The sequence below is a fragment of the Eptesicus fuscus genome, chromosome 4 (genome assembly GCF_027574615.1).
Source record: "Eptesicus fuscus isolate TK198812 chromosome 4, DD_ASM_mEF_20220401, whole genome shotgun sequence".
Taxonomy (NCBI): Eukaryota; Metazoa; Chordata; class Mammalia; order Chiroptera; family Vespertilionidae; genus Eptesicus; species Eptesicus fuscus.
Genome location: NC_072476.1, coordinates 7,050,404 through 7,073,366, shown reverse-complemented (window position 1 = coordinate 7,073,366; position 22,963 = coordinate 7,050,404). Strand labels below are relative to the sequence as shown.

At 53.8% G+C, this 22,963-nt stretch overlaps 1 protein-coding gene across 3 annotated transcripts; it reads left to right on the top strand.

Annotated features, from left to right (window-relative positions):
- The first annotated feature begins 1,786 nt into the window (after positions 1 to 1,786).
- SETD1A (SET domain containing 1A, histone lysine methyltransferase) lies at positions 1,787 to 22,798 on the top strand. Of its 3 annotated transcripts, none has more exons than XM_054714467.1 (19): positions 1,787 to 1,836; positions 2,404 to 2,568; positions 2,786 to 2,881; positions 4,606 to 4,876; positions 6,196 to 6,317; positions 6,549 to 6,778; positions 7,026 to 7,872; positions 8,026 to 8,808; positions 9,472 to 9,648; positions 9,755 to 9,842; positions 10,529 to 10,686; positions 10,845 to 10,929; positions 12,816 to 13,151; positions 18,122 to 19,144; positions 19,549 to 19,721; positions 19,809 to 19,919; positions 20,095 to 20,214; positions 21,764 to 21,901; positions 21,974 to 22,798. In XM_054714467.1, the coding sequence occupies exons 2-19, from the start codon at positions 2,419 to 2,421 to the stop codon at positions 22,145 to 22,147; spliced, it is 5,082 nt and encodes a 1,693-aa protein (XP_054570442.1). In that variant the 5' UTR covers positions 1,787 to 1,836; positions 2,404 to 2,418; the 3' UTR covers positions 22,148 to 22,798. The 3 variants fall into 3 exon arrangements, with proteins under 3 accessions (XP_054570442.1, XP_054570443.1, XP_054570441.1); XM_054714468.1 differs by lacking the exon at positions 1,787 to 1,836 and adding an exon at positions 2,053 to 2,088 and having other exon boundaries at positions 12,870 to 13,151; XM_054714466.1 differs by lacking the exon at positions 1,787 to 1,836 and adding an exon at positions 2,053 to 2,088.
- Positions 22,799 to 22,963: the final 165 nt, after the last annotated feature.

The following is a 22,963-nucleotide window of genomic DNA, read 5'->3' as shown; positions in this document are numbered from 1 at the left end:
ACCTTTCAACTCGGACGAGAAAGCAATATGATCTCATCGCACACGCTTCCACGCAAATTCATTTTTTCAGCCTCGTTTTCCTCAAAAATTTAAAAGGTCCCAATCCTCTCTCTTCTATTCTTATGGTGTGACATCTTGACCAAGTACCCCTTTCCTCATTTCCTATTTCTTAAAATGACAAATTTGCATGGACAAGGCTTCAAGGGCTTTTCCTATGCTTTTTTTTTTTTTTTTTTTTGATGCCTACATTAATCCTGCGTGACATCAACATCCATTTCAGAGTAAGAATCTGAAGCTGTGAGAGGTCAATGATTTGCCCAAGGTAATACAGCGAGAGATGTAGACAGAGATGTCTGGAACCTAACGCATCCTCAGCTCAGGCAGAGGGGCCTCCGGGGTATGCCATCACCTGGAGACCAGAATACCCTGCGTCCAAGACAGAAATACAGGATGCCCAGCCTCAGGCGACCTTAGGCCCCGGGTAAGCCTGGAGTGCTGCTGCCCTCGAGCGGCGAGACCGCGTAAGGATAGCCTCCACCCTATCCCGCTGAAAACGGCGGGCACTGGGACCATGATGCGACCAGCTCACCTAGTTACTACTGTAAAACCGAGTTTACTTTTTATAGGACCCACTCTAGGGTCTTTAAGCTCCACCACGTTTATCATAAAACTTTAAGACCAGTAGTGGCCGAGTACAGGCAAAATGCGGAACCCTCTGCAGGTCTCAGTCTCCCCATCTGCCAAGTGGGCATCTTAAGCAGCCAGTGGCCCAAGGGGGATCACGAAAGGAAAACGCTCCCTGCATTACGGTCTGTGCGGCGCCGGGCAAACAGCCTGAGTCACCACTGTTGGTTGTATTTTCCACCTCAAGGGCGCCCCTCCCAGGCCGCCCGGTTTCGGTGGGTCCTACAGTAGGAAGAGCCCCGCGACGCCGGGCCGCACGCTGGCCACGCCCTCTGCGCAGGCGCCGCGGCCCCGCCCACAGGCTCGCAGATTCGTGAGTCCGGCTCCCCAGGATTCCTCAGGCCCCGGTGCTCAGCCGGAAATTCTCATCGGACTCTGAGGAGCTTTGAGCCATAGCCACTTTCCTCGGGTCGGAATTGGGCAGTCCCCTGAATTGTACTAGGAAGAAAATCCAGAAAAGTGGCTGTCTTGCCAACAGGGGTTGCCTAAACAGGCATTACTTTCTTGACTTCACCAAAGCGGGTAAAGGGAGGCAAGAGCTGGGGCCAGGACCTGTGGCGAATCTGCAGCCTCTTGGACGTTTGGCCGCGCAAGAAAGGGGCAGGCAAGAGGAGCAGAGGAGCCCGCGTCTCGTCCACCCATTCGCCCCGCCCGCCTGACGAATCTGCGCCCGTTCAACGCGCCACTCATCTCCCCAGCTCTGGCTGGCCTCCTCCCCTTCGCCCCGCCCCCTTTTCCTCGGGGATTAGTCGCTGCTTTCGTCGCCGCCGATTCGTCAACGGCCCCAGGCCAGAGCAGCTGGATAGTCGTGGTGAAGCCCACTCTCCGGGGGATGCGGCCAATCTCCAAGCTCCCTAGGCTGCAATTCTCAAGCCTCCTAGGACGCCGGCCGAGGCGAAACCGCTATCCTCGGCCCCGTTGGTCTCCCAGTGGCGCCCGTGGCGAAAGTGCGAATGTCGACGCTGTGCCTGCTGGGCCTCGCGCAGGTGGCGGTGGTGTTTGGTGCGCGCGCCGGGGAGGTGGTGGTGGGGGGGCGCCGCCGCCGCCACCGCTGCGGGGCCGGGTCTCGCGCTGCCGCCGCCGCCGCCGCCGCCTCGCGCCACTGAGGTGCCGCGCGGGGTGGGGGGAGGGGGAGCCGCTCGACACGAGCGGGTGAGTGGGGCCGCGCCGCGCGTGCGCGGAGATGGGGGGGGGGCAGAACGCACCGGGGCGGGAGGAGAGGGCAGCGGTGCGCGTTCCCCTACCCCCCCGCCCAGATTCGGGGCCGAAGCCGGGTCTCGGGCTCGGTCTCGCGGTGTTTCCAACGCCCCGAATAGGTGCCACCTCTTGGCGAGAGGATCGGGGCGCGGGGACCCGAGCGGGTGTGTGGGAGCGGGAGCCGGGCTTGGCCCGGGCCGCTGGCCGGTGAGGAGGCGGGAGGGGGCGGGGCCTGCCAGGGGGCGGGGGAGGGGTCTTGCTCTGAGGGCAAGTGGGGCGCGCGCTGGGTAGAGCTGGGGGCACGAGATGGGCCTGGTGGTCTGAGGGCAAGAGTTGAGGGGTGGAGAGAATGTGTTGTTACGGTGAAAGAGTGTACTTGGAAAATCTGGGGGAGCTACGGGTCATGGTGAGGTGTGGAAACTGGGGTGATGAGAGAACCTGAAGTCTGGGCTAGTCGGTGAGGGGCAGCAAGGGAGTCAGGCCTAAGATCTGAACCCCTTGTGTATACCTCTCTTGTAACAGTGTAAATGAGCAAAGATGGATCAGGAAGGTGGGGGAGATGGGCAGAAGACCCCGAGCTTCCAGTGGCGAAACTACAAGCTCATCGTGGATCCTGCCTTGGACCCTGCCTTGCGCAGGCCTTCTCAAAAGGTGTACCGCTATGATGGAGTCCACTTCAGTGTCAACGTGAGTACCCAGGCCTTTCCTTGCCATCCAGGAACCTCCAGGCCCATTCTCCTGTTGGCTCTGTTCAGCACCCAGAACTTCCATATCCAGAGCCTGCCTTCTTAAAAAGTGGTTAACCAGCGCCCAACTCTTTTGCATATGGGTCTCCAAATGGGCTTAGAGCTCAACAGCGTGGTTTCACCTTGAGCTATCTTTCTGTTCCTGCTTTCCTTCCTAGGACTCAAAGTATATCCCAGTCGAAGACCTCCAAGACCCCCGTTGCCATGTCAGGTCCAAAAACAGAGACTTTTCCCTCCCAGTCCCTAAGTTTAAGGTATGTGTCTGCTGGTGTCTTGGTGTGGTGGCCCTTGGAGGGTGTGGAGGCTCCATCCTGGCAGTCTAGTCTAAATGTCGCTGAATAAGAGTTTTCCAATGAAAGGATCACAGCCACATCTAACAGGCTGTGAGGCTGAGTTGTTCTGGACAGGAAATCGATTTATCTTCTAGAAAGGCGTGGGTTAGGTGTCCTAAGCGGGGGTGTTGACTTCTTGAATGACATGAAGACGTGTTTAGCCGCTGTACTTCCCACTCTGTATTCCTAGACAGTATATGTATTCTTTGACAGTGCTCTGGTCTGATACCCCAGTTTCCCAACAAATAAGGGAGTGCTAAGGCCAGGGACTCAATCCCTGAAGTCCTCTGTTCCTCACCTCTCCTTCGGCCATTTGACCCTCCATCTATGTCAGAGGATTCCCATGTCTCTGTCCAGGCAGGGTACTCAACAGGCCTTGGGCTGGGCCTAGAAAACGGGGGTTCTTGGTTTTCCTCACTAATTCTTTATTCACTTATAAATAAATCATTTGTGGGGTTCCCTTGCCCCTTTTTTCACTTTGTACACTTTCCCTGGACAATCTCTTCCACATCCATTATTTTGACTATTACCAAAATGTTCATGACTTCTAAATCTCTGTTTCTAGCCAAGATCAGTCTCGAACTTCAAACGTGTATGCCTGGTAGTGGGAAGCTCCATCTGGAGGCCCCACAGACATCTCAGATTCGAGACATCCAAAACAAATTATCTTTACCCCTTTAATCCTGCTCTCCCCCCATTTACTTAGCTGCCCAAGCTAGAAACCCGGAAGTCATCCTATGATTCTCCTTTCCTTTATCGCATAATCTGTCATAAAGTTCTGCCGACCCTTTTTCCTAAACCATTTTATCTTAATTATTCTATTTCCATTGCCATATCTTTAATACATACTCTTGTATTCATTTCACCTGGTTTCCTTGCTTCCATTCTCTTCATTTCATGTTCCACCCTGCTGTCATTGTCGCTTTAATTTTACTCTTATTTTACTTTTGTTGCCAAGTCCATGTTTTTGTGCATTGACATTTATGATTATTGAGCTGGTCAAGCCTCATCTCCTACCTTGATACTGCTCACCTGTGTTCCATCCTCTATACACTCCTCAGTTTCTAGGAAATGCTAAGTTATTTCATAATGTCACGGCCTTTTACCAGTAAGTCCTTGTAATTTTGGTGAACTCTTCTTTATCTCAAAAGCCCAATACAAATGACACCATCTGTATGAATGCTTCCCTGCCTTCTCTCTGAACAAAGGTTTCTTTTTCTGGACTCCCAAACAACCTCTGTACACCTCTGCTGACACTTACTGCCATGTCATAATTGTATGTGTCTCTGTCTTATCTATTTTTTCTGACCAGGAATCTCCTTTTTTTTCATCTCTATATTCCTAGTGCCCAGTCCATGGTAATTACTTAGTAAAAGCTGAGTTAGTGAGATTTCTTTACATCTAGTTTCTTCCATGTGTGTTTATTTCTCAGTTCATACCTTTCTTTTCCTGGTTCTTGCCATTATTCTGTGATGAAAAGAATTCGAGAGAGAGAGAGGGATCAAGACTGATGTATCCCTTGTTGGGGTCCCCTGCCCTTGCCTCTTATTTCCCAGTCCTATCTCTCTTGATCTCATGGATCTCTCTAAAGTTTCCAAAAGGAAAAAGTATTACGACCCCAGACTTAGCGCTTGTCCTCTCCACAGCTGGATGAGTTCTATATTGGGCAGATCCCTCTGAAGGAAGTGACTTTTGCGAGACTGAATGACAACGTGCGGGAGACCTTCCTGAAGGATATGTGCCGGAAGTATGGCGAGGTGGAAGAGGTGGAGATCCTTCTTCACCCCCGTACTCGCAAGCACCTGGGCCTGGCCCGAGTGCTCTTCACCAGCACTCGAGGAGCCAAGGAAACGGTCAAAAACCTCCACCTTACCTCCGTCATGGGCAACATCATCCATGCCCAGCTCGACATCAAAGGTGAGGGTTCCCCTGCCTGCTGCCAAAGTTGGGCTCTGGCAGAGCTTGTACATGTGAATGCCGGTTGGAGCCGGTTGGAGTCAGGTATGTGATCAGGTTCATGATTCCTCATCTGAAACTCTTGGGGCCAGATGGGTTTCTGAAATCAGAATTTTGCAAAGGGTTATGGTACACGTATTTTTTGTGTGTATTCAGCATCATTGGGGCTGTACCAGCATAGGGCTATTTTTATAAGAAAGTGTATGAAGGGTCACACTGGGTTGGATAAATAAAAACTAGAGTAAATAGCCCTGGCTGGTTCAGCTCAGTGGAAGGGTCTCAGGTTTGATAACCGGTCAGTGGCATGTACCTCAGGGCATGTGTGGGAGGCAACCAGTCAATGTATCTCGCTCACATCGATGTGTCTGTCTGTCTGCCTCTGTCTCTGTCTCTGTCTCTCTCTCTCTCTCTCTCTCTCTCTCTCTCTCCTCTCTTTATCTTTCTCTCTCCCTTCCTACCTCTCCCCCCCTCCCTTTCATTCTCTTTGAAAAAATCAACGACAAAAATATCCTCAGGTGAGGATTAAAAAACAAACTAGAGTAAATAGCTTCAGCTCAGGTTTTGACACTGAATTCCCCAAAATACTAGGTTTTGAAACTTTGGATGGAGCATGAGAGACCTGTATATATGCTAATAGGTAAGTGGAGGAAGCAGTCGGGTTAGGAATCATAGGGAAGGGTAGGGGCTGTGGCATACTGTAGCACAGTGCCATCTAAAGGAGGCAGCTGTTAGTTGGCATTAGCCAATTTGCAAGTGGGAAAGAGGACTAATACTGCCAAATAATCTGTTTATTTTTTGTTTTTTTGAAGCAAGAAATCAAGGTTTTTATATCAGATCTCATGATTTTAAAATGTTAACCCCCTACCCCCAAAAAATTTGTTAAGTGATTATGTAAGGCAAATAAAACTTTGTTTTTGCAACTCTTGAGTTTATAGGATGAAGAACACGATAGGATCTAGCATTAGACGACCTGGGTCTGAATTTGAGTTCTGCTACTAACCGACTTTGTGCAGGTCAATTTTCTTTAAACCTGTTAAGTAGGTGTACTGATGCTTTTCCCTTCTGGTAGAGGGAACTGTGAAGTGTTGTTCTATATGTCGTTTGTAGTAGTTGTTACGTGGAGATGAGGTAGAAGGTTCCAGATACAGAGATAGGGAAGAAGAATTGAAGTCCCCAAACCCAAGATCAACTTGAGGCCTGAGGAATAAGTGGGAAAACCATCTTAGGAAGGAGGTGTTTTCTCTCTCTGACTCTGTTGGTTCCCATTTTTCTCCTCCTAGGACAACAACGAATGAAGTACTATGAACTGATTGTCAATGGCTCCTACACCCCTCAGACGGTGCCCACTGGGGGCAAGGCCCTGAGTGAGAAGTTCCAGGGCCCTGGTGCAGCCACTGAGACGGTGAGAAGCTTGTGGTTGCCATAGCCCTAGCCATGTGGGCACAGTCCTTGAGTGCCAGGACCAGTCTTTGGGAGGCTCTGGACTTCACTGTTAAGTATAGGAAGAACCAAGAAAAGATGCCTAGATGCTTTCAAATGACAGGGAATTGGGATTCGAAGTTTGGGGAAGGGTGAATTGTTAAATGGTAATTGATCTTTTTTCCTTTCTCCCTGCTCCACTCTCCCCTTCCAGACTGAGTCCCGCCGCCGCCCCTCCTCTGACACAGCTGCCTACCCAGCAGGCACTGCTGTGGTGGGCACTCCTGGCAATGGCACCCCCTGCTCCCAGGACACAAGCTTCTCCAGCAGCCGACAAGACACCCCATCTTCCTTCGGCCAGTTCACCCCTCAGTCCTCCCAAGGAACCCCCTACACGTCTCGGGGCAGCACCCCCTACTCTCAGGACTCTGCCTATTCCAGCAGGTACAGGGTAAACACCCTTTGGGACCCCCAGATTCTGGGAGCTGCCACTGGAAAGAAGAAACCAACTTGAAAAGGGAGTTGGGAAGGATTTGTCCCTGTTCTCAGGGAACTCACTCTAGCTAGGAACCCAACAGCATTTCCATCTTCCTTTCGGGACAGCGTAGAAGGGCTTGGGGACTGAGAATTGGGACCCTAGGTTTTGGTCATACAGAGCTGAACCCAGCTAACTCCTGCATCTTTTCTCCAGCACCACTTCCACCTCCTTCAAGCCCCGGCGGTCAGAGAACAGCTACCAAGATTCCTTTTCCCGCCGCCATTTCTCTGCATCTTCAGCCCCCACGACCACCTCTGCAGCCATTTCTGCCACCACTGCAGCCACCGCCACATCCTCCACCTCTTCCTCCTCATTGTCCTCGTCCTCCTCGTCCTCTTCTTCCTCATCCTCTCATTTTCGTGGTTCTGACTCAAACTACCCAGCATATTATGAAAGCTGGAATCGCTACCAACGCCATTCTTCCTACCCACCCCGCCGGGCAACTCGGGAGGAGCCCCCCGGGGCACCTTTTGCTGAAAATACAGCTGAGCGCTTCCCACCTTCCTACACCTCCTATTTGCCCCCTGAACCCAGCCGTCCCACTGACCAGGACTACCGGCCTCCTGCCTCAGAGGCTCCACCCCCGGAGCCTCCAGAACCTGGTGGAGGTGGTGGTGCTGGGGGGCCCAGCCCGGAGAGAGAAGAAGCTCGGACCTCCCCCCGCCCAGCTTCACCTGCCCGTTCCGGCTCCCCAGCCCCAGAGACCACCAATGAGAGTGTGCCCTTTGCTCAGCACAGCAGCCTGGATTCCCGCATTGAGATGTTGCTGAAGGAGCAGCGCTCCAAGTTTTCTTTCCTGGCCTCTGACACAGAGGAAGAGGAAGAGAACTCCACCACAGGCCCTGGGGCTAGAGACACAGGGATTGAGGTGCCTTCTGGTTCAGGTCACGGGCCCTGCACGCCTCCTCCAGCCCCAGCTAATTTTGAGGATGTGGCACCTGCAGGGAGTGGGGATCCAGGGGCTACCCGGGAGTCTCCCAAGGCCAACGGACAGAACCAGGTGAGGTTGGGCTCAAGCAGCGGAGATACCTGGGATCAGGGAGGCAGGGTTGAGCCCAGAGGGAGAGGGAAGGGAACTAGATGAGAACAGATTTGAGAAAAAGCCCAGGGAACAGGCAGAAGCTTTCTGTGACCCTCCTCTGCACCCCTACAGGCTTCTCCATGCTCTTCTGGAGAGGACATGGAGATCTCCGATGACGACAGGGGCGGCTCACCCCCTCCAGCCCCAACGCCCCCCCAACAGCCTCCACCTCCTCCCCCCCCACCCCCTCCTCCCCCTCCCTACCTGGCTTCCCTTCCCCTTGGTTATCCCCACCAGCCTGCCTACCTCCTCCCACCCCGACCTGATGGGCCACCGCCCCCTGAGTACCCCCCACCTCCTCCGCCACCCCCTCACATCTATGACTTTGTGAACTCCCTAGAGCTCATGGATCGACTTGGGGCTCAGTGGGGAGGAATGCCCATGTCCTTCCAGATGCAGACCCAGATGTTAACTCGGCTCCACCAGCTGCGGCAGGGCAAGGGATTGACTGCTGCCTCGGCTGGTCCCCATGGTGGGGCCTTTGGGGAGGCCTTCCTCCCATTCCCACCCCCACAGGAGGCAGCCTATGGCTTGCCCTATGCTCTGTACACACAAGGGCAAGAAGGCCGAGGGGCATATTCCCGGGAGGCTTACCACCTGCCTTTGCCCGTGGCAGCTGAGCCCCTGCCCTCCTCTTCAGTCTCGGGAGAGGAGGCCCGACTACCTCCAAGGGAGGAAGCAGAGCTGGCAGAGGGCAAGGCCCTGCCGTCAGCAGGCACTGTGGGCCGTGTGCTGGCCACCCTCGTCCAAGAGATGAAGAGCATCATGCAGCGAGACCTCAACCGCAAGATGGTGGAAAATGTGGCCTTTGGAGCCTTTGACCAGTGGTGGGAGAGCAAGGAAGAGAAGGCCAAGGTGAGGGCCAATGCCTGGGACTGGGGAAACTTGGGGCTCCTTGGGGGAAATAAATCCCTGCTTCTCCAAGCTACACAGCTCAGAATAGGAGGACCAAGGCACGGAGACAGTACTGGGACCCTGGTTGGACGGGGAATTGGGCACGGAGACAGTACTGGGACACTGGTTGGACGGGGAATTGGGCACGGAGACAGTACTGGGACACTGGTTGGATGGGGAATTGGGCACGGAGACAGTACTGGGACACTGGTTGGACGGGGAATTGGGCACGGAGACAGTACTGGGACACTGGTTGGACGGGGAATTGGGCACGGAGACAGTAGGAAAGCATGAGCCTAAGAGTCTGAAGAACTGTGTCCTGGCTCCACTGCTGACTTGCAGTGGACAAGGCCCTTCAGTGTCTGTGGACTTCAGTCTTCAGTGCCTGCATTGTGAAGTGGGAAGGATAGTAGCTGCTTCCTGAGGTTGATGGGACTATAAGTGAGCCGACTTCTGAGGAAGTACCTCTACAGGGGCTGGTGCAGGGGAGGTATGGCATAGATGTGCATCAGATGGAGGAGTGAGTAGATGCGATTCTATTTTCCTGGGGCCTGGGAGTAGTTCCAGGCAGGAGGCAGGAGGGAGCACCTGGGTTCTGAGGCTCAGCCCCCCTACTGCCTGCAGCCATTCCAGAACGCAGCCAAACAGCAAGCCAAGGAGGAAGATAAAGAGAAGACAAAGCTCAAAGAGCCAGGCCTGCTGTCCCTCGTAGACTGGGCGAAGAGTGGGGGTACCACAGGCATCGAGGCCTTCGCCTTTGGGTCAGGACTGCGAGGGGCCCTGCGGCTGCCTTCTTTTAAGGTACCCAGAACTGGGGTCTTGCCTAGTAGGGTGGGGACAGGCCATCCCCCTCCTTGGGTACAAGTTTTTGAGGTCTAAATGGACTCTGTCTCTTCCCACCCCCCAGGTAAAACGAAAAGAGCCTTCAGAAATTTCAGAGGCCAGTGAGGAAAAGAGGCCCCGGCCTTCCACTCCAGCTGAGGAGGACGAAGATGGTGAGTGGGAAGGTTGGGTAGAAGGAGAAAGGGGAAAGGTTATTTAGATTCTGAGAGGAAAGCAAGAGGCGGGGATAACGGTGTCTTAAAGGCGAAGAGCCAAGTGGAGATTATGGTAGAGGGTTAAAGAAAGCAGTTTTGAGAGAGGTGAAAAGCTTCCGATGGGACCGTCCTGGATTTTAGTTACGGTTTGTACACTGGTATGTTGATTTAAGTTTTCTGTACTTTAATTTTCCTTTTATTAAATGGAAATAACATTCACATCTAAAGATCATAGAATTTCAAGGTTAAATAGGTTAAGCTCTTTTATGCCTTCTACCAATTTGCCTAAGTTTAAGTTATTGGTTGACAGCTTGTGTCTAGAAAACTTCCTTATTGAGTCTGATCTGCTTCCCTGGAAACCCATTGGCCTTAGCAGTATTTTCTTGGGCCAGGCATCTGCCTCTTCCACCCCACCCAGAAAACAGTGAAAGATAAAATGAGCGTGACATGTTTAAAACTAAAATATAAGGTATTGCTGAGGGTTTTGCGCTGAGCTTCGGCTTCTTGTCTATAAAACGAGGTCTGTCTGGTGGGACTGGGAGGAAGATGAGCGACAGTGTATGCACAGCTCCTTTCGCAGGGTCGGGAAATGGTAACTTACTGCTGATGGTAAATTGTCCTAACTGCCACTCACCCGGGCCTAGACCCTGAGCGAGAGAAGGAGGCTGGAGAGGCAGGACGTCCAGGGACCAAGCCCCAAAAGCGCGATGAAGAGCGAAGCAAGACCCAGGGCAAGCACCGCAAGTCCTTTGCTCTGGACAGCGAGGGGGAGGAGGCATCCCAGGAGTCCTCCTCGGAGAAGGTGAGGAGCCAGGGCACCCGGTCCCTGCCAGGAGCCTACTTCCTGTGTTGCTGTGCCCATGGCCACTTCCCTTTGGGCTGGAACCCAGGGAGCTGTGCCTTCCAGAGGACCAGCTGCCCTTTTCCTGTGAGTCCCTATTTATCCCTTTCCTTGAGGAGGACGAGGAGGAGGAGGAAGATGAGGAAGATGACGATCATGAGGAAGCCATGGATACTGCAAAGAAGGAGACACAGGCATCAGATGGTAAGCACAGACAATACAGTAGAATTCTGGCTTGGGGAGAAAGGGGTTCGGCCACCTGCCTCATCCTTTTCTGAACCCACATGTTGCTGCTGGATTTGTTGGTCGCCGTTGTCCTCCCCAAAAACAACTTTTTTAGCTCTACCCTTTGGTACCCTTAGCCCATGTAAACAACGACCCCAATACCTGCTTACCTCTGCTACTGAAACAAGGCTGTCCCCTGAAGACAACCCAATAGAGCCTGTTTCTTTTCCCAGGCCCTTGAAATAAGAGGTTGCATTCTCTTGCTGCCCTTTGATGCCTCCAGAGTGAGCCTTTCCATCTTTGAGCACTGCTCTTCCTTTAAGGCCCAGCCACTGAGCCATGCCTCCCTCTTCTCCCTGCCACTGCCATTACCAGACACCGTTGTGTTCTCCGGTTGAATACTTGTTTGTTCCTCCGTTTTTATTGAGGCTTGGGTACATGGTTTAGTCTTTCTTTTCATTCCTTTGTTTAGAAATATATAGGGTAGGGGAAAAGTCGGGTTTACAGTTGTTTGTACAGGAAGTAACCCAAAATAATAATAAAAGACTGAACTGTGTTTCACATACTCGAAACTTGTAAACCTACTTTTGCTCCACCCTGTATATTGAGCCCCTGTTCTGCCAGGCACTCTTCTATGTGTTGGGGACACATCAGTGACCAGGACAGATGTGATTCCTGCTTTTGAGGCGCTCGTGATCAGTTGGTAGGGAGGGGGAGACTTGACAAACAAGTGAACAAATAGTAGTTCTTGAGATACAGATATGTGTTTTGAAGAAGATAGAATAGGTTAATGAGGCAGAGAGTAACGGGTGGGAGAACTGGGGAAAGATGGACTGTTTATATCTGATGGTACCATTTCTTAAGAGGCCAGAATGGGGAGACTGATGGTCTGAGAGCCTCTTTTCAGTAAAGTGCGGGCAAAGTTCCCTGCCAGGAGCGAGTGTGTGCGGCCCCTACACATCCACTTGGGCTAGACGCCTTCCAGTTTCACCACCTCCATGTTTCTTGAATTGTCGCCTGAGATCCTGCTATCCTGCCTCTCTCACTTAGAGGCTGAAGCAGTTTTGAATGATTTTTTGTCTCCATTTCCATTCTTCCCCCCATTCCCAGCCATTTTCCAGCCTGTTGATGGAAATTATCTTCCCTAAAATGCACACTGGACTCGCTGTAAAGTCTTTTCCTGGCTCCCTGTTTTCCACAAGGTGACTCCTCAGCCTGACACTTGAGGTCATTCATAATCCCGCTCTTGCTTATCTGTTTGGGATCATCTTGTCATCTTCCAGACCCTCCCTGGCCACCAGTACCTTCTATTCTAGTTTACCCAATTATGTCCCTCAAAGACTGCAAAATTCTTAATTCTTAGAGCCCTTACAATGTATTATCATGTCCCAGAAATACAGAGCATGTAATAGCCCTAAGCTTATTCTACCCTGGAGTCCAGGAAGTTCTCTAAGAACACTGTGGGGAAAGCTTCGGTAGTTCGAGAGGACTGCTCACCAGTCTCTCAGCGCCCCATCTTCTCTTAACCTTTGACATCCCTGCTTCGCCCCATGTCTGATTGGTGAACTCCTACTTGTCTTTCTTGACTTCGACATCCCTTCACAGGGGTGCCTTCCTTGACTTGACCCTCCAGGCAGAAATCAGGGTTTCCCTTTGCCAGGCTCCCCAGCCCTTCCCACTGAGGCTTACCACAGTACGAACAAATTGTGTGCCTACCCAGCTCCTTGAGGCCGGGCTTCCCAGCACCTTGAGGCCGGGCTTCCCAGCACCTAGCACAGAGCCCAATATATCCACAGTAGTGAGTCAGTGAAGGAGCCAAGTGAGGATCTTCCCATCTCGCCTGATTGCCCCTTCTGGATTTCCAGGCGAGGACGAGGGAAGCGATTCGTCCTCCAAATGTTCTCTGTATGCTGACTCAGATGGTGAAAATGATAGCACCTCGGACTCAGAGAGTGGCAGCTCGTCCAGCTCCTCATCTTCCTCATCTTCCTCCTCATCCTCCTCATCGTCATCCTCATCTGAGTCCTCTGAAGAAGAAGAGGAAGAAGAGCAGCCAGCAACCATCTCCTCAGTGTCACCACCACCTAGAGACGTCCCTGTGCCCCTGCCAGCACCTGTGGAGGAACCCAAGCCAGAGAGGATTGCGGGCTCCCCCATCACACCGCTCCCTGAACAGGAGAAGTCTCCAGCAAGGCCTGCAGGTATGTGGTGTGAGCGACTACATTCAACGGGTAGTTGGGCCAGTAGATCTGAAGAAAGCAGTAGGCTGGAAGTGAGGTAGATATTTGAGAGTAGTGAAAGTATGGATGTGAAAACGTGTGTACCCTAGAATAGCGGTCACCAATCAGACCTCGCGGACCACCAGTTGGCAACCGCTGCTCCAAAGGTTTCCTTAAACCAGCGGTTGCCAACCTTTCGGACCTCATGGACCACCAGTGGTCCGCGGACCACCAGTTGGCGACCGCTGCCCTAGAAGGATGTTTGGGATGAGAGAGGGGGGCCAGAGCTTTATAGTCTTACTAGTAGCCCATTTGCAGGAAGAATCCTGCAAGCGGCCGCTGCAGCTGCGTGCACTACCGCTACCGCTACCACTGCCGCTACTGCTGCCGCTACCGTGCCTGCACCCGCGCTCCGCTGCCGCCCACCCCGCCCCGCCTGGGCTTTCCCTCTGGCAGCCACCTTGCTTTCCGTTTTTTCCTCCCTCTTCCTTCTAAGTTGTCTTCAGTCTTCACTCCTCCCTTCCTCCGTGTATGCAAATTAACCGCCATCTTTGTTGGGTAATTTGCATACTCACCCTGATTGGCTTGCGGGCATGGCTTTGGCTGGTGGGCGTGGCTTGGTCGTAGCAAAGGTGCGGTCAATTTGCATATTACTATTTTATTAGGTAGGATAAGAGACAGGTGTGCAAAGGGTAGCCAGCAGAGGCTGAAAAGGAGTGATCAGATAGGCGGGAAGGAAAGTGGGAAGCTTGGAGTTTCTGGAGGAGGGAGTGGCTTGTATCAGCAGACCACAAGAGAGGTTGTAAGATAGGAAAAGTGTCTGTTGGATTTGGCAGTTAGGTCACTGGTGACCTTATCAATTTCACAGAATGGATCAGACTGGAGCCAAGTTATGGGAGTGAGGACAGGCAATAGAGATAACCAATCTTCTGGGAGGGTAGACTAGTCTTGTGAAAGGAAAGAGAGTTGAGGGTTGTAATTATATTAGCATTTATTGAGTAATGAGCCTGGCACATTGCAATTTTATTTTCTCATTCCATTTTCATAACATTCTTTTTTTTTTTTTTTTTTTTTAATATATTATTTCAGAGAGGAAGGGAGAAGGAGAGAGAGATAGAAACATCAGTGATGAGAGAGAATCATTGATCGGCTGCCTCCTGCATGCCCCCTACTGGGGATTGAGCCTGAAATCCAGGTGTGTGCCCGTGACCAGAATTGAACCCGGGACCCTTCAGTCCACAGGCCGATGCTCTATCCACTAAGCCAAACCAGCTAGGGTTTTTGTTTTTTTTTAATTACTATTATTTTTTTAATCCTCACCTGGGGATATTTTTTCCATTGATTTTCAGAGAGAGTGGCAAAAAGAAGGAAAGACAGAGAGAAACACTGATGTGAGAGAACCACATTGATTGGTTGCCTCCTGCAAGCGCCCTGACCAGGGCCTGGGCTGGGGGGGCGCCTACAGCCTATGTACGTGCCCTTGACACAGAATCAAATTCGGGACCCTTCAGTCCTCAGGCCGACGCTCTGTCCACTGATCCAAATCGGCTAGGGCAATCCTCACAACATTCTTATTCCCATCTGTGAGGACTTTGAGGTTTAGTGAGATACTCAAGGTTACCCAGCTGGGATTGGAGAGACAGCAAGAAGCAGGGTTATGGCGGGTTAGCTTTACAAAGTTGGTGAGACTTGAACATGTTCATACACTGAAGGGAACAGGGAGCAGGAAAATGAGCTAGGAGAGAGGAATACTTGCTGTATTAGCATGGGGGGAAGGGTGTACTCTAGGTCTGATGCTAATCTATCTATAAACAGGAGGTTAGGAGATGTGGGGTTTCATACCTGAAGGCCCCTTGTTCACTTTGCACTAGGAAAGTGGGACATTTTCCGAGGCTGAGGGGGCTGGTGGAGTAGGAGCCTTTGGGAAGAGAGGAGAGTGGGAGTGAGGATGAAAGCTGACTGGACTTGCCACAGCTCAGAAGCCCTGCTGAGGCTGGGGTTATGGGTCAGGGAGGAGAGAGGGCAGGGTGCGCTAGATTCAGGGTTGGGGGTCTACAGGGTAGAGGTGGTAGAAGGATGTAGGAAGTTCTGTGAAAGGCGAGGACAAAGTGAGAGCCCCTGCAATTTGGGCATGAGGAAGAAAGAAGTTAATGTAGCAGGAGGGCGATAGGCTGGAGTGAGATAGAAGGATGGGAAATGGAAAAGGTTCATTGGGCCCTGGCCAGTGTTGCTCAGTGGTTACAGCATCACCCTGCACCAAAAGGTCTCGGGTTTGATTCCTGGTCAAGGGCACGTACCTGGGTTGCAGGTTTGATCCTTGCTCAAGGTTGGGGCACATGTGGGAGGCAATTGTAGTCTCTCTCAATCGATGTTTCCCTCTCTCACACTCTCCCCCACACCTCCCTTCCCCTCTCTCTGAAGAGCAATGGAAAAAATACCTTCGGTGGTGAGGATTAAACAAAAAAAAGAAAAGGTTCAGACTGAAAGGAGCTGGGTATTGTGGTCAGAGGTCCGGAGTCAGAGTGTAAGTTTCACGGTGGAGCTATTCCAGAAGGTGACGGAGTCAGGTGTGTGACTGCGGAGGTAGCTGAGGAGGAGGGAGGCCACTGGAGATGTGAAACTGGGTAAGCAGGTGGGACATCAGAGTTCCTGAAATAGATGGCAAGGGTGCGAGAGGAGAAGACAGTTATGGCAGATCCCTTAGTTTTTAGAAAATGATAGGAAAATGCAAGTTACCAAGGACACACTGATTAGAGGACTATGTGGCCCAAAGGCAGGAGCCTGGGGCAGGGTTTGTCTGGAGGAGCCCAAAGACAGACCTGCCGCCTTTAGGACTTGCTTTTCTTCTGTCTTCCAGTCTGGTTCCTTCTTCTTCTTCTGCACATGGACTTCCTCTGCCCCACAGAGAGCCCCACTCCTGTCCTAGAGCCTTCCTCCAGGGAAGCTTCTGGTGGGGCTGGCTTGGGTCAGGTAGCCCTCCGTTAATGAGGGTCAGTCATGCAGTAGAAACTGGCTTCTGGGAGTTGTGTAAACTAGGAAGGTACCCCACAGGCTGTCTCCCTAAATGAAAGGCATGGCCAGGGAAATTTGTGTGAAGAAGCTGAGCCAGGAAGGGAATTTCTTCTCCGTAGGAGCCAGGCTTCTAGAAAGCTAAGTGGGTCAGGTTGGGAGGATGGGTCAGGGAGAAGGCTATCCCAAAACGTTGGGGAGAAGTGATGAGAGGACTCAAACTGGAGCACCTGGGACGAGCACCGCAGGGCCTTGCTGGCTTCAGAGTGGACACCAGGTGGAGTCCAGAGCCTTAGGAAGTGCAGGCTGAGCTCTGCTGAGGTTGCCGGATTGGGGAACATCTGTTAAGGCATTGGACACATGTGATAACTGCCTGCTCGGCCGGGCCTGGTGCAGGCTGCCCTTGAGCTCTGTGAGTGGCAGAGCTAGGTATGAAACCACTGAGTCCCAATGCAGAGCGTGCAGATCAGCGTAGGGCAGTGGGGAAGAGGACAAACTCAACTCTGGCTGCCGGGCTGTAGATCTTACTCTGGCATTTGCTAGCTGTGTGGCCTTGGCATGTTATTGACCTCTCCCTGCCTCAGTGTCCTTTTCTGTCAAATGGGGTTAACAATAGTACCCATTTCCTAGGGTTGTTGTGAGAATTAAATGAGTTAATACAGTATGTAAAGGGCTTGGATTAGTGCTTGGCATAAAATCTCAGCTGTTAACCTGTTGCAGCCAACCTGGAGACAAACAGCTGGGAACCACCTGTCTTCTGGTTCCGAGAGGAAGGTGTTCCCAGTGTTTGGGGAAGTCGGGGAAGCCTTCACAAAGGAGGTGGCATTGACCTGGGCCTAAAAGCTGCATGTCAGCTTTCCCAACGGGCAAGGGGAGAGGCATTCCAAACCCAGGGAACGCTGTCAGCAAAGGGCCAGAGGTCTGAAAGGCCATGCTTGGGTGGCTGAAACCTAGGATGAGAGGGCAGAGCGTGAACTGGCCTCGTGAGGATTGTCTGATGGGTCAGATCTGCAGGACGGGCTGCCCCAGGGAAAGGGCTATTCGTGTATTGAGCAGTGTTGAGACCCCTGCGTTCTGCAGCAGACTTGGGCCAGGGACGGGGGTGGGGGGAGGGGGAGGGGGTCCCAACAGAGGGAGGATGTGCTTCCTCCTGTGGCGGTTATTAGGGGAGAGACAGCATGGCCTGTTCAAAGATAGTAAGGTACCCCTCTTCCTTGGATCTCAGCTTTACCTTCAGCTTCTTTAGGGGGGAATTCTTGACCCCTCCTCACTTTGGTAAATCCCCAGTGATGTTTGGGGGAAAGTGGGGAGGAAGGCACATTTTATAAAATATTTTATCACAAAGATTCAGCTTATATTGTATCTTTTTCCACTCACTAAACAGAGAATACTGTTTGTGGTTGAAATGATGGATACTTTAATTCAGACCTGGCTCATTGTATCCTCATAAATGCAGCTGGCAAAAATTGTCTTGGTCTGTGTGCCTGCTTGTCGGATGTAGTTCTGTCACCACCAGGCTTGGTTAAAAGGCTGGAGTCTGAGTGTTCGTCTCCGCAGAGCCCCACCCTACCCCCACTCTTCAGTTTGGCTGTGCATTGTTTCATGTCATTGTGTCCATTGCACTGTAAACTGGGTGCTTTGCAAGTGTCTGCTCCCTGTGGTGCTCAGGGAATGTGGGAGGCATGAATGGACAGGTGTAGAAGCCAACCTGTCAGGGGAGCCCAGAGTGCCGCGGCCTTGCAGGTGTGAGAGGCAGGCAGCGTGTTCCCTGAGCGCAGGAGTGTCTGTTGGCAGCTCAGGGGAGCATGAGTGCAGCCTGTTGAAAGGCAGCTGGGGTGTGGACTCCGCGGTGAGGCTGGCCAGCCGCAAGCTCATAACGAATCCGTCTCATGCTGCTGGGCCAAGAAGCTGACCCTCTCCGTTCCCTGTGCTTCCTTCCCTAGGTTCCACTGAGGAACCAGCACCCAGTGCGCCCCAGCCTCCCCCAGAGCCTCCGGCTGGCCCTCCGGCCCCTGCCCCCTGCCCTGACGAGCGCCCCTCCTCTCCGATCCCCCTCTTGCCCCCACCCAAGAAACGCCGGAAAACCGTCTCCTTCTCTGCTGTGGAGGAAGTGCCCGCCCCAGAACCTTCCCCAGCTGCCCCCCAGCAGGTCAAGGCTCCTGGCCCCATCTCCCGCAAAGCCCCCCGGGGCGTGGAGCGGACCATTCGCAATCTGCCCCTGGACCACGCATCTCTGGTCAAGAGTTGGCCGGAGGAGGTGTCCCGAGGAGGTCGGAGCCGGGCCGCAGGCCGAGGCCGCTCTGCCGAGGAAGAGGAGGCTGAGCCAGGGACAGAAGTGGACCTGGCGGTGCTGGCCAACCTGGCCCTGACCCCAGCCCGACGTGGGTTGGCTGCCTTGCCTATTGGCGATGACCCAGAGGCCACAGAGACATCGGACGAGGCAGACCGCCTGGGCCCTCTGCTCAGCCACATCCTACTGGAGCACAACTATGCCCTGGCCATCAAGCCTCAACCCTTCACACCGTCCCCTCGGCCGCCGGAGCCCGTTCCTGCCCCTGCAGCCCTCTTCAGCTCCCCAGCAGATGAGGTCCTGGAGGCCCCTGAGGTGGTGGTGGCTGAGGCAGAGGAACCAAAGCAGCAGGAGGAGGGTGAGGAGGAGGAAGAGGAGGAGTCCGAGTCATCTGAGAGCAGCAGCAGCAGCAGCAGCAACGGGGAGGGGGCTATCCGGCGGCGCAGCCTCCGTTCCCACACTCGGCGCCGGAGGCCACCACCGCCACCCCCTCCCCCACCGCCTCCCACCTTTGAACCCCGCAGTGAGTTTGAGCAGATGACCATCCTGTATGACATTTGGAACTCAGGCCTGGATTTGGAGGACATGGGCTACCTGCGGCTCACGTACGAGCAGCTGCTGCAGCAGACAAGCGGGGCTGACTGGCTTAACGACACCCACTGGGTCCATCACACCAATATCCTGATCCCGGAGGCGGCCTTCTCAGGACAGAAAGACAGGCCCGGGAGTGGGGCGGGCTTTCCTGAGGTCACACAGCGGGGCAGTGTTCTCTTCAGACAACTCCTCGTGTCTGCGTTTCTCTTCCTCCCTGTCCACTTCTTTTTGCCCCCGACCTTCAGCCTAGGTCTTTCTCCTCTGGCTACCTGGGTGTTTTCTCTCTGCCTCCCAAAGTGTTTCTGGCAGAAAAGGTGGCCTAAGACTTACTTCTCTCATCTTTCTACTCCTCATACCAAGTATGCTCAGGGCCTCCAGCAAAGGTCAGTTACCCTTTCCTTGGGCTGGGACTGGAGGGACAGGGGAGTGGGGCCCCAGGGACCCGGCCAGTGTGGGACCCATTCTCTTCCTTAACACACCCTGCACTCACCAACCTGAGCACTCCCAGACGCAAGCGGCGGCCCCAGGATGGGCCCCGGGAGCACCAGACGGGCTCCGCCCGCAGCGAAGGCTACTACCCCATCAGCAAGAAGGAGAAGGACAGGTACCTGGATGTGTGCCCTGTCTCAGCCCGGCAGCTGGAAGGGGCGGACACTCAGGTGAGGCCCTGCCCTGGTCTGTGGCCCACCGCCATCCTCTTCCCTTTGTCTCTCCGTCACGTTCCTCCTCTGTCCCGTTTCTCACAGGGGACTAACCGTGTGCTTTCGGAGCGCCGATCTGAGCAGCGGCGGCTGCTGAGTGCCATTGGCACCTCAGCCATCATGGATAGTGATCTGCTGAAGCTAAACCAGCTCAAGGTGAGGAGCGGGACTCCAGGAGGAGAGAGACTCAGTGGAAGGGCAGCATCGTGGGGTCCCCGAGGGGTGCGGAGGGGGTGAGTGGCTAGAGCACCCTCCTGCCCTGGAGATCTGCAGGAAGAGCCAGGAGACAGGTTGAGGAGGCATCCAGCAGCATCTACCTTCTGCCCTCTAGTTCCGGAAGAAGAAGCTCCGATTCGGCCGGAGCCGGATCCACGAGTGGGGTCTGTTTGCCATGGAACCCATCGCAGCTGATGAGATGGTCATTGAATATGTGGGTCAGAACATCCGCCAGGTGAGGAGGTCCCACACCCAGCTCCCAACGCAATGGCACCTTGGGATGCTGACATGAGACCCATCCAACCCTCTGGACAAAGCCCCACATACCCTCCTGCCTCCAAGGCTTAGCCATTGAAACCACTTCTTCCCTCTCTCCCCTCCCTCCCTACCTCCCTCCCTCCCTCCCTCTCTCCCCTTCTCCCTCCCTCCCTTTCTAGTAATGAGTACTAGTAAACTAGATATTAATGATGCAGCAAGGAACAAGACTAATCTCTCTCCCTTTAAGGACCTCAGTTTAGTGGGGAAGACAGACATTGAACAAGTAACTACAATAAAGGATGGTATTTGCTTGTTACAAAAGGGGAAGTTCAGAGAGGCTGGGTGGTTGGACCACAGTGGTGTCTACACCAGGAGCCTAAAGGATGTCGAACTCCCCAGGCTGAGGTGAGGGAGGTGCAAGGAGGGCCCTGTGCTAATTGGAGAAACTTGGGTCAGGCAGGGACATACAGCAGGAGGGGCAGGTGAGGCCAGACTCCCCAGAAGTTAGGAGCCACATGGGTAAGTTGGGACCGATGGTGAGAGGAGGAAAGTTGCTGTGAAGTGTTAAATAGGAGAGGACTTGAGAGGTTGCAGGCTCCCTGTGGCTGCAGTGTGAAGAGAGAACTAGAGACAGGGCAGTGCGGTGGGAGGGGGGGCTGTTGCAGAGAACCAGTCAAAGGAGGGGTTCCTGGGCTCGGCAGTGGCAGCCAAGGTCCCAGAGTCTGTGGGTCCAAGGTAGCTGGCAAGACAGGCAACCACATTGGCTCTGCAGAGTGAGGGCGAGGGGGGCGGGTGAGGCCATTTCTCAGGGCGCTGCCTTTAACAGCTGGGAGTAAGGGCTGCCAGTGAGATGGGGAGTGAGGAGGAGGAGGAGCAGATGTGCGGTTCAGATGAGTTCCAGTCGGAACTTCTAGAGGAGGACACCCAGCAGCTCCTCTGAGGTGGATCTTGGCTGCGGATGGAAGTTTGGGAGGAGACCCAGCACCGAGCCAGCCGCTGAGGCCCTGGGGGAGAGCGTCCAAGGGAAGAGCGCAGAGGTTTTGGTGCCCCGTTTTCTGGGAAATAGCAGCTGCTCCTCATGCAAGCATCTGGGTCCTATTGTGGACCACCAGCAGCAGCCAGAGGGTGCCTTTTTGGAGAGAGGGTCCTGGGAGAAGAGAGGAGTAGAATTCAGTCCGTGAAATGACGACTGTCATCTTGGGAACTGCCACAGCCCCACGGTAGACTGGGAGCCTGGCAGACACTCCAGGAGCAGCCAGTGGCTGCTTCTGCCCAGTGACCAGTGCCATGTCCCTGGGGTCCTCTTTGGGTGGCTTATAACGGCAGCGAAGGTGTAGGGGGCTGGCCATGAGGGAGGGCTCCTGGAAGCAGTCAGGAGTGTCCACAGGTTGGGTTAGTGGGAGCCAGAGAGCTACAGACCCAGGACAGGTCATTGTGGCCCCAGGCAGCTGGGAAACTGTGCAGACCCCAATCACAGAGGCTACCCTCTGAGGACAGCTCCCTGACGGTCGCACCCATCCTACCAGATGGTGGCCGATATGAGGGAGAAGCGCTACGTGCAGGAGGGCATTGGCAGCAGCTACCTGTTCCGGGTGGACCACGACACCATCATCGATGCCACCAAGTGTGGCAACCTGGCGAGGTTCATCAACCACTGCTGCACGGTGCGCTGGGGCCTGGCCAGGGCGGTGGGGTCCAAGCAGGTGGACACAGCTCACTCTGCCTCCCTCCTGCAGCCCAACTGCTATGCCAAGGTGATCACCATCGAGTCTCAGAAGAAGATCGTGATTTACTCCAAGCAGCCCATCGGCGTGGACGAGGAGATCACCTACGACTACAAGTTTCCGCTGGAGGACAACAAGATCCCGTGTCTGTGCGGCACCGAGAGCTGCCGGGGCTCCCTCAACTGAGGTGGGCAGACGGGCGCCCACACCCCTATTTATTCCCCTTGGTGCCCTGAGCTCCCAGCACCCCAGCCTTAGTGGGCTCAGGAGGGCCCACATGCCCCCATCTCTGAATATGGAGTTGGGCCCCTGAGCCCTGCAAGGGAGCCTCAGTCCCTTAAGGCAGTGTCTGCCTCCCCTGTCACCCCTGCCTCCCACCCCCTAATTTTTTTCTTTGCGGAGAAGAAGCTGTAAATGTTTTGTAGCTGCCAGCAGCTGTTTCCTGTGGAAACCTGGGGTGCCAGCCTGTATAGATCCTGTTCTTGGGGGCTGCACAGCCCTCTTGCTTTGTGTTAATGGGGACTTCCCTTGTGTGCCCTGCGTGCACCCCTCCCCAGTTTAGGGGTCTCTAGGGGCAGTGGCCATGTTCTCCCCCTGGGGAGGGGGGCCCTGTGCCTCCCAGTCCTGGGGACTCCGTGCCTGGAACCCTGCCTTGTCTTCTGTTCCTGCCAGACCCTGTGGGTCACCTTCTACCCTGGTGTCTGTAAGCTCTGGTTGGGCCAGGCCAGGATGGTGGGGGGAGCGGGCCCTTCCTGTTGGGCTGGATTGTACATATGTTAATAGCGCAAACCCAATGCCACATTTTTATAATTGTGATTAAACTTTATTGTACAAAAAGTGCTTGGTCAGTATCTTTGGGAAAGAGTAGGGTGGGATGGGGGTTGAGGACAGGGTGGGGCAAGTGAAGAGGGGGAAATGGGTGGCCTGGAGTTGGGGTGGGTAGAGGGGCTATGGGGCAAGAACCCAGACCCGCAGACAGCCACCATTGCTCTGGGCCACCTG